General features: G+C 41.1%; 1 protein-coding gene across 7 annotated transcripts in view; it reads right to left on the bottom strand.

Moving 5' to 3' along the window:
* Window positions 1-16966, bottom strand: part of RAD54L2 (RAD54 like 2) — a 72346-nt gene that overhangs the window by 39855 nt on the left and 15525 nt on the right. For 6 of the 7 annotated variants that reach the window (XM_079968030.1, XM_079968031.1, XM_079968032.1 and 3 more), the window contains one exon: window positions 6744-6950. In XM_079968030.1, coding sequence (XP_079824156.1) covers window positions 6744-6894 — 151 coding nt within the window. In that variant the 5' untranslated portion in view covers window positions 6895-6950. Of the gene's footprint in view, window positions 1-5363; window positions 5414-6743; window positions 6951-16966 lie in introns of those variants that run through there. The other variant, XM_079968035.1, reaches the window with a different exon arrangement.

The raw sequence follows: 16966 nt of genomic DNA, 5'->3' as shown, positions 1-16966 counted from the left end.
TATAAAATAAGGAGACAACAGCTCTTATTAAATATTTTAATCAAAACCAGGATGTTATTTTCAGTCACAGCCTCTCCTCCTAAGTTAAACTGATAAGCACTTTCACTCAAAAGTGTGCATTTTCCAGTAAAAAAAACAACAAACCTTTGTGAGCTTAAATTACACTTCTTTTTCTTTTTAAATTAGTTTTTTATTACAATATGGTGTCCTCCAGGTGTTGCTGGACAACGGTTCCCATCATCCCTGCCATGTTGGCTGGGGCTGATGGGAATTGGAGTTCAACAACATCAGGAGGGCACCATGGTGGCTACTCCTGCGGTGTTTGTGAGGCACTTGTTTCAGTTAAATGTGTTTGGGGTTTTAGTTTTACACTGCTGAATGAAAATAAATAGTGTGCAACTGCAATTAAAGATAGGTTAGTAGAAACGAATAAATCACTGCAAGAATAATAGAACAAGAAATAACAAATTAATTTCAAAAGGAAAAAAAGTTTTCTTCATAATGGTGTTTCTGATCAAAGTGTAACAGAAATTGGAAACAAACAGAAGATATAAGAGAGAGATTTTTCATATCCACAGAGAGCACAGTGTACTTTTTTGTTAATTTGAACTCGCAGGCTTCTACAGTGTATATATATTACATTTTTTATGCTCAAGAACAATTACCAACAAGAAATGGAGGCGGTGACTACCTGCATACACAGGGGAGGAGGAGAGAGAAGGATGAGTGCTCTAGAATAGCAACATATGTACTTTAAATTCCATTATACGAGGCAAAAAAAAAAAAGGAAAAGCAAGCAGCTGGTTACACCACCATGACAGAACAGCAAGGCTACAGAACCCGTCAGCAGATCTGAGGCAAAGAGAACTTTGGCATCATTGCCTCCAAGCAAATGCAAGTCATTTCTCCAGGTTATATAACATTGTCTAATGCTGCCAGAAGTTGTTCCGCTTTCTCAAACAAGTGATTTATGCCAAAAAAAATCGTAAGGAGACAAGTGAGGAGAGGCAACACCATCATCAAGATTTTTATGACCTTTCTCCTCCTCAGCCCTAACCTGAAATAAATCCTTATAGATTTTTAAAAAGCAATACGACCGCAAGTGTTGTCTGTCTGTGAAACCCTGAGGGGGCCGAGATGAAAGTTCTCGTCTCCCTTCCCACACCAGCATTCAAGCCACACCCCAACTATGATAACTTAGGTAACAATAGATAACAGTTTCACAGCACTAATTAAATTTCTAGAATTAGCAAAATAGGCTCCTAGCCACCTCCAACTCATATCATGCCCCTTATATTCCTGTAAGTTTGGCTAAGGACTTTGGTGCCCTTTTCCAGACATCCCTGCCACAATAAACTCTTCTGAGAAGGAAGCAAGCTTACAAACTCATCCCTAGCAGATACGAATCAAAAAGAAACAAGCAGTTTAAGTACAAAACGTTCTCCACAAAACACAGAGTAGAGTGTTTCTTTCGGGGGGGGGGGAACCAAAACAAAAATGTTGTCACTTTGCTGGTACAGAACAACCAGTTCAAAAGAGCCAAGAGCCAACAGCAGAATTTACCAATATCCACACTGGTTCTTAATTCTCACAGAACTACTGTGCTTATGTACTTCTTGTTTCTGGTCCAATCACTTTCATTTCTACTAGTTTAACTGTGGAGCTTAAATGCTAAAAATGATGTGGTTTATTTTACAAAACAAAAATTATACCATAAAACACATACAAGCACTAAGATGTTTGAGTTTTTTTTAAAAAAGGTAAAGGACCCCTGGACAGTTAAGTCCAGTCAAAGTGACTATGGGGTGTGGTGCTCACCTCGCTGCAGGCCGAGGGAGCTGGCGTTTGTCCACAGACAGCTTTCTAGGTCATTTGGCGAGCATGACTAAACCGCCACTGGCGCACGAAGGACTGTGACGAGTGCCAGAGCACACAGAAATGCCATTTACTTTCCCGCTGCAGTGGTACCTATTTATCTACTTGCACTGATATGCCTTCAAAATTGCTACGTTAGCAGAAGCAGGGACAAAGCAACGGGAGCTCACCCCGCTGCGCGGATTCAAACAGCCGACCTTCCAATCAGCAAGCCCAAGAGGCTCAGTGGTTTAGACCACAGTGCCACATTCACATTAACCAAGGCATTGTTGGCATCTATCTGTCTCAAGAGACAATGAAAGAATATGCCTTTGGCTGCTGTGGCTGTGGAGACCAATATGGGAGAGACATACTGTGTTGCATCTGGGGCAGATTAAGGTGCCCGGTTTCACTGGCACAGATGCACCATGGCGTTTATTCTCTCTGTGTTCCTCCCAGTGATCATTCCTCCTCTGGCCGTTGCTGTGGATACATGACCTGACTCCTGTCTCCAGGCACAGGGGTCGTCTGCAAGGGATTCCCACACAGTGGAGTTAATGCTGGCAGCCTTCATATCACACTTGTAGACATCTTTGTAAGTTGGTCTGCCAACAGGCCTGGTGCCTGAAGCTAGCACATCCATGGGGATCCTGCTTTCTTTCATTGTGTGGAAACTGACCAAGACAGCTTAGACCAGGGTGCCCAAACTTTTTTCAAAGACAGCCAGATTTGATGAAGTGAACATGCGTGAGGGCTGGCCAAAGTTGTTCAGCTTTCTTTACAATTTTACACATATATTGCCACAGGGGCCGGATTAAATCGATCGGCAGGCAGGATTAGGCCCCGAAACAGACTTTAGACATGCCTGGCTTAGACATTGCTGACAGAAGTGTGAAAATGATGGGAATGTGGGTTTGGTAAAACACCTCTGTCTGAGACTCTGTCCTTGCCATGTGATGCCCAAAATCTTCCTGACACAGCACATATGGAAGACATTGAGATGTCGCTCCTGGCAGCTGTAAGTTGCCCACAACTCCCTTCCATAAAGCAGCATGTTCAACACACAAGTCTGGTAGACCTTCATTTGGGCATTGGACATTAGCATTGCATTCTCCCATATCCATTTGGAGAGGCGAACCATTGCCATAGCTGCCTTACCAATACACTTGTCCAGCTCAGCGTCAGTGGAAGGGTTGCTGGTTATGGTGGAGCCAAGGTAGACAGAATCATCTGCCACCCCAAGCGTATGGTCACCAATGCTGATGCTTTCAGTACTTCTGCTGGGTTTCAGTCCTGTCCTAGGGCTTCACCACATGTTTAAGAGTTCTTAAGCTCATCAGGGGAGAGAGGAACATCCAGCTCCTCCAAGACAAGCAGAGTCTGAATGCAGGCAATTGCTATGCCAAAGACCATTTCCCTCCACAAGTACAGTTCTTGACAGTGCTATGCTCATTGCTTCACCTGCTTGCTGCAATTTGTGATGATCTCTACAGACAAAGTTTTCAACAGTGCAGTTTTCCTGATTGTTGCTCCAATGGCTTTCTTCATGCCTTTGTACATTCTGTGAGTATTGTCACTGTCAGCAGCAAGTTGAATCCTCTGATATGACTTTAGCCAGTAGTCATTGGCACACTGTCTAGCAATCTGCTGGGCAACACTCCTTGCCTTTCTTAGTGCAGCAAGTGTCTCTGCGCAGTGCACACACTTGTAGCTCACAAGGCAAGTGCTAAGTTATGCAAAGGTTACTCAGGGAGATGAACTTTGCACCGTGCTTCCCCCAGAAGGAAAGGATATGACAAAATCCTTACAAGGTGATCTACTTAAAAATTAGAGAGCTGAAGAAAATGAGCCACCCACCAGTCAGCAATACCCACTTTGTTGTATAACACATAGAACTGTAAAAGTTTAGGAACAATGTACTGTTAATGTTAATGTTTAGGAATAATGTACTGCACAAACAGAACAAACGTATTTTAAAATATGTCACAAAGCCTTATCAGTTTTATAAATCTTCCACACTACAGAAAAATCTTACCTACTCCTCATCTAAAAATAAAAGCAATACAATTTACAATTAGTTTGACTGCAAAGGGACTAATTTCCTTCTTTTCTTTTTACTAGTTTCTAGTTAAGCACTTAAAACATACAAAAGAGCTCAAAAGGACATAATGCAAGAACTTACTTAGTCTTCATGGCAGCTTATATGCTGCCCTATCACAGAAGAAATCACAATCACATTATCTAAAATGCAATTTCTGGTAATTTTTGGTACACAGTTGAGAAATGAGGGATAATACTCCAGGCGAAAGGGCTCACCATCAGATGAAAGTATAAACTGTTGGTAGTTATAACTTTTATAAGCAGTGCAGAACAGAATAAATAGCTCTACCACTTAAGCTAGCCCACTAATTAGAAAAAGAGCACATCATATTGACTACATACAAGACCAGGGGAGGGGCTATTTTACTTGAAGTAGGAGAAGTTGATTTAGTAGGGACAGCTCATTAATCAAGGGCCTCATTAACAGAGAATAGAATGCAGCCCAGGTCTAAAACATAAGGGAACTGAAAAAAATGTATCAGAGTTACAGTTAACTGAACTGCAATGAAGATAGGGTCGCCATATTTCAAACAGTGAAAATCCAGACAGAAAAGTTGTTGCGGTATGGCAACCCTACATGAAGATAGCATAAAACTGTACTTGAAAACATGTGTTTGTAGTTTCGGGGTCCTTCTGGGTTCACTGTTGGCCCTTTATGCCCAGGCTGTGATCAGAAGTCCCTCTGCTCAGCTGGAAGTTGTGGTGGCCAAGCTGTTAACCTCTGATCTTTAAAGTACTTTGGGCTGTATTCAACTCACATTTGCTCAGAACAGAGCAGTTGAAATTAATGATCATAACTTAGGTCTATTAATTTCAGTGGGTCTACTCTCATTAAAAGTTAGCTGAATACAATCCTATATGGTTCAGGACCAGGGCATCTGAAGGACAACTTTCTCCCTTTTGAACCTGACCACATATTAAGATAATATTCAGAGGATCTCCTCTCAGTTCCAAATTCCATGTTTTAAGGAAACAAGAGAGATGGGTCTGCAGTTAGTCCAAAACAGAAGAGAAAAAAGACCTAGCAATGAGCTCCAATTTAGAGCTACTTCAGGAAGGAATGATGAGAGAGGGGCTTTTCTAATAACAGAGGATACTGATTCCTAGAGTTGAATTTGTTGCAAGCAGATGCAACTGCAGGAGTTCAGTTAGCTGTTGTAATGAAAGGAAAATTTTAGAAAAATGAGATAGGGGAGAAGCACAGACAAGAGAAACTGCTGCTGGCCAAGACTCCATTTTGAAGTGAGTGCTCTTGCTTTTCCAGATGTGCAACTACTCCTTCCCTCTCCCTCAACACACACACCATGAACAGAAACCATTTAAAAAGCAAGCACAAAGCAGCAGAGGAGGAGAAGCTAGAAGAGGCATCTGAATGCACCTTGAACAACAGGTAAAAATGGAGGACTTGCCTTCCTCTTTTTCTCTAGTCTTGAGTCAGGACTGTGCATGTGACATGATTCTGCAGGAGTGCAGAAAAAAAACACAGAATGTAGTATAGGGTGCAACACTTGAAGACTAAATTAAGCCAATCTAATAGCATAAATAACTGAATCATATGGAATCATAGAATTGTAGAGTTGGAAAGGACCCTGAGAGTCATCTAGTCCAACCTCCTTCAATGGACTTATGGATATCCATAACTGCTAGTCACAGTATTAAACTGAACCGGAATACAGGATACTGAAGACAACAAAAAGCTATCCCTTTCATTGTGAGGTTTTGCTAATGCAGGGGGTGGGCCAGTACTGGAAACAATAAATACAGATCAAAATGGGCCTTTGATCCAATATTCTTCCTGTGCTCTTATGTCCTAACAACTACAACACTAATTTGCCACACAGAGAAGGACGCAAGGCAGGAATTACCGTACATGCTAAACTTAGCTTGTATGGGGTTGTAGTTTCTTTGGACCATGAGTCCTCATTAGCCTGAGCTTGCATGTAACAAGCCAGGCTCTGGTTTCTTCTTGGCTTGTATTTCCCCCTGTATGGCATAGTCAAGAGCGGCGAAGAGCAAAATTCAGGTTAAACCAAATAAACAATGTCTTAACTATATTCAACTATATTTGTGAGCTCTACATGTGGGTAACCCCTGCTGAAATATCAGGAACCTGGATAAAGTTTCCAGCAGTTTTGGGTGGGGCATCAGTGCTCTGCATAGCTGCTGCAATTTCCCTTAATTACCAACACAGAGTTGATTATATAGAACAGTCAAGATTGTAAAACTATGCGAATAAGAGGAAATAATGCACAGACTGAGTAGATCTGTAAAATTTAGGCCACAAGTGACAGCTTTCCTTGGAACAGAATGTTAATATACGTAGCAAAGTACACACAGCCGTAGTTTTAGCCTTGTGCCCTTTCATTCAAATCTGAGGTCTGGAGAAGCCAAATATTTAACAAAAAAGGTGTAACTGATGCCCTCACAACAGACATGCCTCAGACACATAGTAACAATACACACAACGTTCTTCTCAAAATGGATTGCTAGACAGGGGCTTCCCCAGCAGCTGCAGAGCAAAATAACTCTGCCCTGCTCACCCAGATTTGGATACAGTTTTAGCTACAGCAATGCAAGTTGCCAATTCAGGACTGGGCTGTCACATTATATAACCTACTGACTTAAATGTTCAAAAACTGGTACAAATGTTCAAAGACCTGTACTCGCATAAATTCCACAGTGAACAAATCTGCCTCTTATATAAAACCTAATGATTTATTCACCAGATTTAAGAGTGCCGGGAAGCACATACAAAAAAGCATTCATGGACTCCCTTGCCCATTACTCACCATTCTCATCAAGTAAATCCTCTTCATCATCCCCATCATTGTCCTCCTCCATTGCTTCATCCTCCTCTTCCTCCTCCTCCTCTTCCATATCCTCCTGCTCCAAGTCCGGGTCCACGTCCGGATCACTCCCTGAGATTGACTCGTCCGACATGATTCCCAATAGCACTCCTTGTGCATTACCTGCTCATGATCTGTGTTAAGGCAGCCCTACAAAAAGAGCAAGAAAAAACATGAGGAAATTAAAACCAAGCACAATAGATTGCATAGTATGATATAGCTTAACCCCAGTTCGTTGTAAGCTTTCCAGACTTAACGGTCGCTAACTGGACTTTTTGTGAGCAGTGATAGCCATTAACATCAGAGGAAGAAGATATTAAAGAATAAGGAGTACAATGTCTTCATCCAAACTGTATGTTATAGGTTACAGATGAGAATGTTAATGGTATAACCTGGAGAAATGACTTGCATTTACTTGGAGGAAATGATGCCTAAGTTCTCTTTGCCTCAGAACTGCTGCTGGTGGTGTAACCAGCTGCTTGCTTTTCCATTTTTTTGCCCCGTATAATGGAATTTAGAGTACAAACATGTTCCTATTCTAGAGCACTCATCCTTTTCTCTCCTCCACCCCTTCCATTTTTATTAGTACAGTGGTACCTCGGGTTACATACACTTCAAGTTACAGACTCCGCTAACCCAGAAATAGTGCTTCAGGTTAAGAACTTTGCTTCAGGATGAGAACAGAAATCGTGTTCCGGTGGCGTGGCAGCAGCAGGAGGCCCCATTAGCTAAAGTGGTGCTTCAGGTTAAGAACAGTTTCAGGTTAAGTACGGACCTCCGGAACGAATTAAGTAGTTAACCTGAGGTACCACTGTAATTGTTCTTGAGCATAAAAAATGTAATATACATACAGTGTAGAAGTCTGTGAGTTCAAATTAACAAAGAAATACACTGTGTTCTCTGTGGATGTGAAAAATATATCTTTTGTATCTTCTGTTTGTTTCCAATTTCTGTTACCCTTTGATTAGAAACACTGAAGAGGCCCCCCACCCTTGCTTCTTCTTGATTTCTCATTGGCATTTCATATCACTATATCCTCCTGGATCGGCTCTGGGGATGGGGACACTGTATTACAGTGGTTCCTTTTCTAGCTTCGGGACTGGAATTGGGAAAGTAGTATTATTGGGGAGAGTGCCTTTTTGGGATGCCACAGGAAGCTATATTATGTCCAGTGCTATTCAATATCTACATGAAGCCATTGGGAGCGGTCATTAGGAGTTTTGGGGCGAGGTGCCACCCATATGCTGATGATCCACAACTCTTATTTCTCCATAAAATACAAAATTTAAAATACTAAAAGAGATTAAAATTACCTCAACTTTATATTAATATAACACCCCTCAAAGGGACGCAGGTGGCGCTGTGGGTTAAAAGCCTCAGCGCCTAGGGCTTGCCGATCGAAAGGTCGGCGGTTCGAATCCCTGCGGCGGGGTGCGCTCCCGCTGCTCGGTCCCAGCGCCTGCCAACCTAGCAGTTCAAAAGCACCTCCGGGTGCAAGTAGATAAATAGGGACCGCTTACCAGCGGGAAGGTAAACGGCGTTTCCGTGTGCGGCTCTGGCTCTGGCCAGAGCAGCGATGTCACGCTGGCCACGTGACCCGGAAGTGTCTCCGGACAGCGCTGGCCCCTGGCCTCTTAAGTGAGATGGGCGCACAACCCCAGAGTCTGTCAAGACTGGCCCGTACGGGCAGGGGTACCTTTACCTTTACCTTTAACACCCCTCAAAACAATAACCATAACGACTTTGTATATTTGGGGCAAAATAAGAAGCAGAAAGTTCACATATTCTGAATATATCAAAATCTGGAGTTCACAAACATGTCCTGGTTGCTTGTCACTTCTCTATCCACAAGATATCATATTCTAATCAGAGTAAGTAGAGAAATGGTGGCACAAAGAGTAAGAAAAAGCAGGGAGAAAAACGCAGGAGACAGAGAAGCCAGTTACAAAACAACTCTTAAAAAGATGCAGTGCTAAATTCTGATGTTTATGGTTCTCAAAAGCTGCTTATTTGTTTTTTTAAATTGGCCTTCCAAAAATCTGCCTTCCAAGTGGAAGATGAGAGAGTGTGTCTATTTTTTGAACATAAATAACCAGGTTGAGTCGAGATCTTCAATTGTACATAAAGATGTCATCTCCTACAAAATCCACACAGCTGAGTCAACCAACCCACCTGGATTTAAACATCCTTTCAAAAAGTGCAAACAGCCCTCTTCAGTTTAGAGGTGACATGTATCTGGCTACAGCAAAACACATAATGCTTCCAAACCAGGTAGCAAGGACAAAGTGACAACAAACCATCATTTATTAACAAACTCCTAATAAATGTCTCATGGTTTCAGCCTATTTGTTATAAAGCACAATAGCTGAAAATAAGGATTTCAACAGGCAAATGTAATGTTACTGCATGGTTTCAGATAAAATCTTTAATTGCAAACTAGATTAGACTTTCACAGACAAGTTTCATACCAATAAGATGTAAGTAAACACTTGTAAGGTTATCAGCTACAAGACCCTTGGCAAAAGAAATACATTTAAAAACTAACTAAATCCCACTGATTTTAAGGGAATGTACATTAGCTTACATTAATGCAATGCTCAATGGACTAGTTCACATTTAGCTTATTAATATGCTCTGACAACCAACTCCTCAACTACAAGGCTAAATAAAAAGTTAAGTAACCCTTAAGTAACGTCCTTTGAGGGTTTCGTCGGTTTCGTCATGTAATCAGCCCTTCACGTCTGTACCCTCATCCCAGTTCCTACTAGCTAGCCTATTTCAGTTGCATAAGCAGTGCTTTTCTGGAGGGCTTCCAGCTAGCCTGGCAAACTTCAAATATACAACATTAACACTGCACCACAGGCAGGTAAGAATTACAGACATTAGCCTGCCCTCATTTCTCACACAAGCTTGACCCAGTTCAGAACCATCTACCAAGGAGAATTACATAATATGTCCAGCTAACACCCACATCTCAGGTTTTATGGGTAGGCTATTCCATCCTACCCCTACCCCACACATTCAGCATTTAACTGCTGTAGGTAGTGCTCTTTTCAAATTGATGAACAAATTACCTTCAAATGAATAGTCATAATTAATCTAGACTTCCCAACCGTCTCTTACTAAAACCATCTTGTCATCTACCTAGTATAGCGGGACACACACAGCAAGCTGGTATCTTTCAGAAGGAAATGGAAGAGGGGTTTATATGGGTTTATACACACACCAAGAAATAAGTAGCACCCTCAGAATTTAATGACGAATAACGTGTGATGTGGAATAACTTCTAAAAATTTTAAAGTTATGAGAAACAGAACCAGGTACAAGGTAAAGAACTGGGTAAATAAATTCTACTTTCTTCCATAGGAAAAGGAGATAATATCTTACTTGTTATTTCTTGGAAGGCAAAGGTCTAGTATTTAAACATCAGTTTCAGGTCTATGATGGCATCTATCAGCATACTATTATGTATCATTCTGGGGTGGTTTTAGTTTATCAATTGAAAAATTGTAACTAAAGACGAGTACTACGAACAGGGCTTACTTCTGGATAAATATGGATGTGAATTTCTTTAGGCTTGGCCAGCCTCACTTTATTCAACAGTCCTGCCTCCAACTAGCAACATACTGATTGGCACTTGAAGCATTTTGCTCTTCTATCTCATTACCAACACTAGGATGCAATGCAACGCCAAGTTAAGCACACCTATTCTTAAATTAAATAGGCTTAGCTATGTCCAACTCTGAATAGAATCAGGTTGCACAGCCCCTTGAGATAATCAAACTGCTAATTTTGCAACCATTAGAATTTAATAAGTCTCAGTGCTTTCTTTGGAAACAACTTCGAGCAACAGAAAACAGTAGCACTAAGTATCCAAAGAAGAAAAGTAAACTAAATAGACAACAATGGCCTGCCACAGTGATGTTGAACAAAACTAGTGACTTAGGAGGAGCAGACAGCAAATTCATTTTATCAGCCAATGATGAAGAATGGGAAATAACTATAAATACTGCACAAGGAAGTATTATAATACAAAATTGTTTTGAAAGAATAACTTAATAGCACTGGGCTGCTATTGAACAAAAATTATTACCGCAAGCAAAGCAAAATATGCAAATAGATACAAAATGTGGGCAAAGTGGTAATGTTCTAGCACAATGAAGGATCTAGATCGGGGTAGTCAACCTTTTTATACCTACCACCCACTAATGCATCTTTCTTGATGGTCAAATTTCCTTACTGCCCACCAGTACTCAATGGAAGGAGGATTCAGCTTGCGCCGTAGAACCCCACCTAGGATCCTGAAACACCCACTAGTGGGCGGTAGGGACCAGGTTGACACTCCCTGATCTAGATGTTACAAAAGGTAGTCTACTGGCTTTGCATTTACAGACACATCCAATACATAACACTGGAGGTAACAGTGCCATTCTGCACAGCATTAATTAGGTCTTTGCTGGAACATCAACTCTACATTGGTTGCTATATTAAGGATTAAATAATAGCAACAACTAGGGTTCTTTTAAATGTTTGTGGGATCTGTTGTGAACTGCCCTGAGATTTTCAGCTGAAAGGCAGTTTACTCTTAAATACTGTTATTATTTATTTAATAAATATCACCACCACCAAAAAAAAAAGGAGAATATTGCACTAAAGTCTGTGGAGGATCTGGAAGGTAACAGAGAAGGATAAAAAACTGGTATGGTTATCTTAGGAGAAATGTTATGGAGTGGTGGACATGATAATAGTTTTGTGTGTGTTTAAATTCTACCAAAAAAAGATCATCTAGGGAAGAGAGTAGGTAGGCTAAGAAATAAAATATTTCCTAGGAATAAGACTTTGGTTAGAAAGAAAGAAAGAAAGAAAGAAAGAAAGAAAGAAAGAAAGAAAGAAAAGAAAGCTCAATAACTTTGCCCCCCCCCAAAAAAAAAGCTCAATACCTTTTGTGTCCAGACAGAACAGACTGGGTAACAAATAAAATGTTGTCTGACTGATAAAATTCCTAGTAACACAATCACCCCCTTTTCACTTCTACATTTTGTAATAGGTGGACACTAATAATATTAATAATAATTTTATATCCTGCCCATCTGGCTGGGTTTCCCATACTCCCAATAAATAATTTGAGCATCTATACATTATTTAGGTTATAAAGCATTACAAGTGACAAGAGTCCTTGCTCAAACTTTGGCAGTAAGTAACATTTTAAAATGGTACCAGCCTTCATGTAAGTCAATAGAGCAAGACACTTCTGCATGCAACTGATTGCAGATTTGGCCTGGGAGCAATTCACCATAAGTAGATTGCCTTTTGCTGCAAAAGATCTGAGTATTCTCTCATTAAGAATCATTGCATGTGCTTCATTCAACTATGCCTAACATAGCAAGGGATGGGGTTAAATCCTATATGGTTAGCATATATTTTCTTCAGATGCTACTAAGATTGGTAGTCAAGCTGTATTTTACACTTACATGCATTTCCTCATCAAACATGTAATTTGAGTTAAAATTGGTGTGCACAAGATTGCCGTCTAAAACCTTGACTAATCTCTTCTTCGTCATCTGCAACTTTCTAAAAATGAATTGCCTAATGATTCTCTTTTCTCCAAACTTTTCAGAAGAAAAACTTGAAATATCTCTTTTCATTAAGGCAGGAGCTTCAAGACCACCAGACAGTGGTTTTCTACAAAGGTAAAGGTAAAGGTACCCCTGCCCGTACGGTCCAGTCTTGACAGACTCTGGGGTTGTGCGCCCATCTCACTTAAGAGGCCAGGGGCCAGCGCTGTCCGGAGACACTTCCGGGTCACGTGGCCAGCGTGACATCGCTGCTCTGGCCAGAGCCAGAGCCGCACACGGAAACGCCGTTTACCTTCCCGCTGGTAAGCAGTCCCTATTTATCTACTTGCATCCGGAGGTGCTTTCGAACTGCTAGGTTGGCAGGCGCTGGGACCGAGCAGCGGGAGCGCACCCCGCCGCAGGGATTCGAACCGCCGACCTTTCGATCGGCAAGCCCTAGGCGCTGAGGCTTTAACCCACAGCTTGAAATATCTCTTTTCATTAAGGCAGGAGCTTCAAGACCACCAGACAGTGGTTTTCTACAAAGGGTTTATTAAATACCGGTATGTTCCTCTGTGCAGAAAGAAGTATGGCTTAAGGTATTATTCTATAAATCAGTAGCTACTGGAATACTTCACTGAGACTAAGAAAGTGACTCTTAATCAGACCTCCCTTGATGAAACAATGCTCATTGGTGAAGGCATTGTTGTAAACATCTCCTTACTGAGGAAATGCATTATTTTAAGATGGGGAAGGGCAACCTTTGTCTATCAAGGGCTGTATTCCATTAGAAATAATCCACTGGAGGGCTCTGCATGCTGCTGAAGGGCAGGGCCGAACCAGGAAGTGGGTGGCACCACTTCCTTTCCCCTCTGTTGATCCCCTTTCACCTTATCGCTCTCTTGCCCTCATATTGAAAGCTAAACCAAAAAGTAACAAGAAGGCAGGCTTAAGTAACTCTAGAGTAGTTTTGTACCTTAGGTACAAATTTAGTACATAGTATCTTTTTTTGTTCCTTCAAATCAGGTATTAATGGAAGCCTAAGGCAACTTTAAGGAGCATAATTGAAAGACACACTGCAAAACATTGTGTGGAGTAGATTACTGTAGTAGTCATTAAAATACTCTTGGTAAATGAAACAGAAGGTATAAAAGAATGTGAACTACCATATCAGGAAAGAAACAAAAAATACTTTTTAGATGTACAAGTCCTGCATGATGTGGAACTTTCAGACTAAACCTCCAGAGAAAACCTTATGCAGACAAATATTTATTTCAGAACACACACTTTGGCTTTGCCCTACCGCTTCTGCCTTCCTGTCAACACATCTAACAACAATACTCTTTTATAGTAGCCTATGAAGCACAGAACATTTTGAATGGGCACATTCAGCAACAGGATTTAATCTGATTCTCATAAAATATACCAGCAGGCTAATAAACCTGTCAAGAGATGTATCTGGCATGCTTCCCTTGTTTTAAAGACAAAATTAGCGTTTTAAAGGAACCAACATTCTATATTTTTAAGAAGTCTCAACCAGCAGTTTTGATCTGGGTCATACTCTGTATTATGCTCCTGAATCATTGTAAACTGTAATTCATCCAATAGTGCTATAAGAGCAGATGTAGTCCTCTCATCACAATCAGGGACTTTGCTGTCCAAATTATTCCCATCCCCCTCCATATCCAGCACAAACACATTGCCTTTGCCTTTAAAGCTATCTACTGCATTCCCTAACCTTATCTTCTTGTTTTCAGTATTTCCTGGTATATTCCAGCCTATGCCTTTTGTTCCTTAAACTCTTAATACCCATAGCTGTCTCTTGGTCTCTTAAGAACTCTAACATCCTTCCTGGCTAGGTTCTACCCCTGAAACGAACTCAAAAGAGCAGTACACAATGCAACTATTGCATTGGGAGGCTGTTTGGTTGAGGAATTGTCTGGTTTTGGAGTCGAGATGATCATTCCACAGCTCAAGTGCCACTACCAAAAAGGTCCTCTTCTTGGTAGCCACCCACCTCACTTCATTTGGCAGGAGCACCCAGAGTAGGGCTTCCAAGTAGATCAGGGGTTGGTGAACCTGAGGCTGGATGCCCATCTGTCATGGATGCTTTAGTTGAGATTCCTGCATTACAGAGGGTTGGACTAGATGACCATTGGGCTCTTTCCAACTCTACTATTCTATGAACCTCTAATCCATTGTCTCTACTTGGCCCATGAGGTCATTTTCCCCAAAGCATGCCCACCTGCCATCATATGTGACTTCAAATGTGGGGCAGGTAGAGGCAGGGGTGGATCAGCTGTAAAACCAAGTTCCCCATGGGGAACTCAATCATGCAGTCAATCCCTGGAGAAGACACATTTTAAGTCACCATCCAACAGCTGATGAACAGTGACTTTAACCCTACTGGATTGGCTGTGCGCCCAAGTTCCAACTGATCCCTGAGGAAAACAGCTTTACCAACCATATGCTTGGTGCAAAGCCCCTGTAATGCAGTTCTCAAATGCCCAACAACAAGCTGGCTGTAAGTCACTTGGGAAGCACTAATGTTAGGGGATTGATGTGTGGGTTGTTCACCTGTCAAAGTTGGCCCATGGGGGGCAGGACAGACAGTGATCTGGTTCACTAGGCAAAAAAGGTTCCCCGCCTTGGCAGTAGATATATGGCTAGGCATATTAAAGAAACTGGAGTCCTAGTGCTCAACAGGGGGTTGCCAAAATCAGGTTACAATCTCCTTCACTGTCACAATGTGGTCAATTCTAAGCTAAACAGAGCATTATTTTTAAAGCTTCTTTATTATTTTAGATTCTAAAGAAAATAAAAAAATAGTTATATAAGATGGTACATAGCAAGGAGATAATTAACATGCCTACTTGTCCGGCAACAGCAGTGTTAGTCTATGGAAGACAAATAGATGGGTAATTTATTCCACTGGTAAAGAGGAAAACTCCTTTCAGCAGCCTCCTGACTCAGAATGATACAGGGAACTGGAAACTGGATGAGGTTTACTTTGAGCTAGGAATCCAGGATTTTTACATATGACCTGTTTTCAGTGCTATGGCTCAGAACTGAAGTATGAGAAGTAACAATAAAGGGAGTGACTCTGAGCAAGTGTAGGCTGCTTTTGTTGCACGGAGAGTCTCTAACAGCCTTTCAGGCATCTAGGTTTACAAAGAAGCAAGTCCATTTTTCCAGAGACAAAAAAGTACTAGTTGACAGTAGTGCATAAATTCAAATTTTGATCAGACAAAGAAACTAAACACAAATTAGACACATAATTTCATCCAATTGCTTTATTTCTATTACACTTTCAAAAAAAGGCGGTACTGATATGCAAGTGATGCTCTGTCAACAAGGAGCATGTGCAATGTTCATGCGCCTATAAACATTACAGAAACCTTTGCCAAAGTTAATGGTTGATTGACTTAAGCTAGTAGTTTTTTCTTTAGCACAAGTTTAGAGGTTGTTAACCTTTCACTGGCCCTGTTCTAAGACTTTTAACAGCATCCTAATATTAATGACAATGTGTGACCATAAAGAAAAGTGTGAATTTCAGTAGGTGACATCCAACATCACATGAGTGATGTTGCATGATGTGATTTTGAAGACCACCAATATTTGAAGCAGATTTGGGAGTGCACATGGAAGAGGGAGAATCGGTTCGAACAATGGTGTCCATTCTTCTAGCAAGTACACACTTGCATTGCACCCAGTACGTCACTCCTAGACCATATCAACACATGAGCCTACAAGGTAAGGTAGACATGCAGAACACCTGCAGACTGCAGCATGTACACCATGAAGAATCCTCCGAACTCCCTCAAACTTGGTTCATCTTATTAGTCCACATGGAGAAAAATAAATTTTAGATAACCTGCCACTACTCATATGCAAGCACTTGGAAAAGGAAACCTGAGGCACAAAAGGTTTAGCATCATTTAGGGAGATGACAACATCTGGAAAAGTATTTCAAAATTCCTGGGAATCACCAATAAGTTTTAGGCCACAAACTTGAAGAGAGCTGGGAGATAAAAATCCCTAAGGAACCAACACAAAATTTCAGAAGCCCAGGAAACTAAGTTTCTTCCATTTCTGAGATTATATTAAAGCAGTACATTTACTAGGGAGTAAAATACTTGCCTCCCAAAGGAAACGAAACCCAACTACAAAAAAAGACAAAGACTGAGTTGGCCTAAAAGATCTCTGCCCACCTGTGCAGAGAAGTGCCATGCTAATTAAGAAAGAAAATATCTTTGGCTCAGTATCTTTATTCCCATGCCTTATTGTAACTTAGCCTGTAATTAAGTCTAAGAATGTGCTACTGAAACAACATCATATTGTTCCCTGTTTACCCCTGCTGTCACTCCCCTTCCTCTGTTGTTTCCCCTGTGTTGAATTTTAGTTTAGACACTCCTTGGGGCAAGGATCTGTCCTCTTCCACTTTGTAAAATGCCATACACACCAATGGTGCTATATAAACAACAGCAATCCTTCCACCTGTAGTGAAACGTCTTTACGCCAAAGAGTGGGACTTCATCAACACCATCATCTCAAAGATGTGCCTTTCCATCTAATGCTAGAAAACAGAACCCTAATTAAACAAACAATCTA

This window comes from Podarcis cretensis (genome assembly GCF_951804945.1).
Source record: "Podarcis cretensis genome assembly, chromosome: 2".
Lineage (NCBI taxonomy): Eukaryota > Metazoa > Chordata > Lepidosauria > Squamata > Lacertidae > Podarcis > Podarcis cretensis.
The sequence above is the reverse complement of the archived record's forward strand: the minus strand, read 5'-3'. Positions and strand labels throughout refer to the sequence as shown.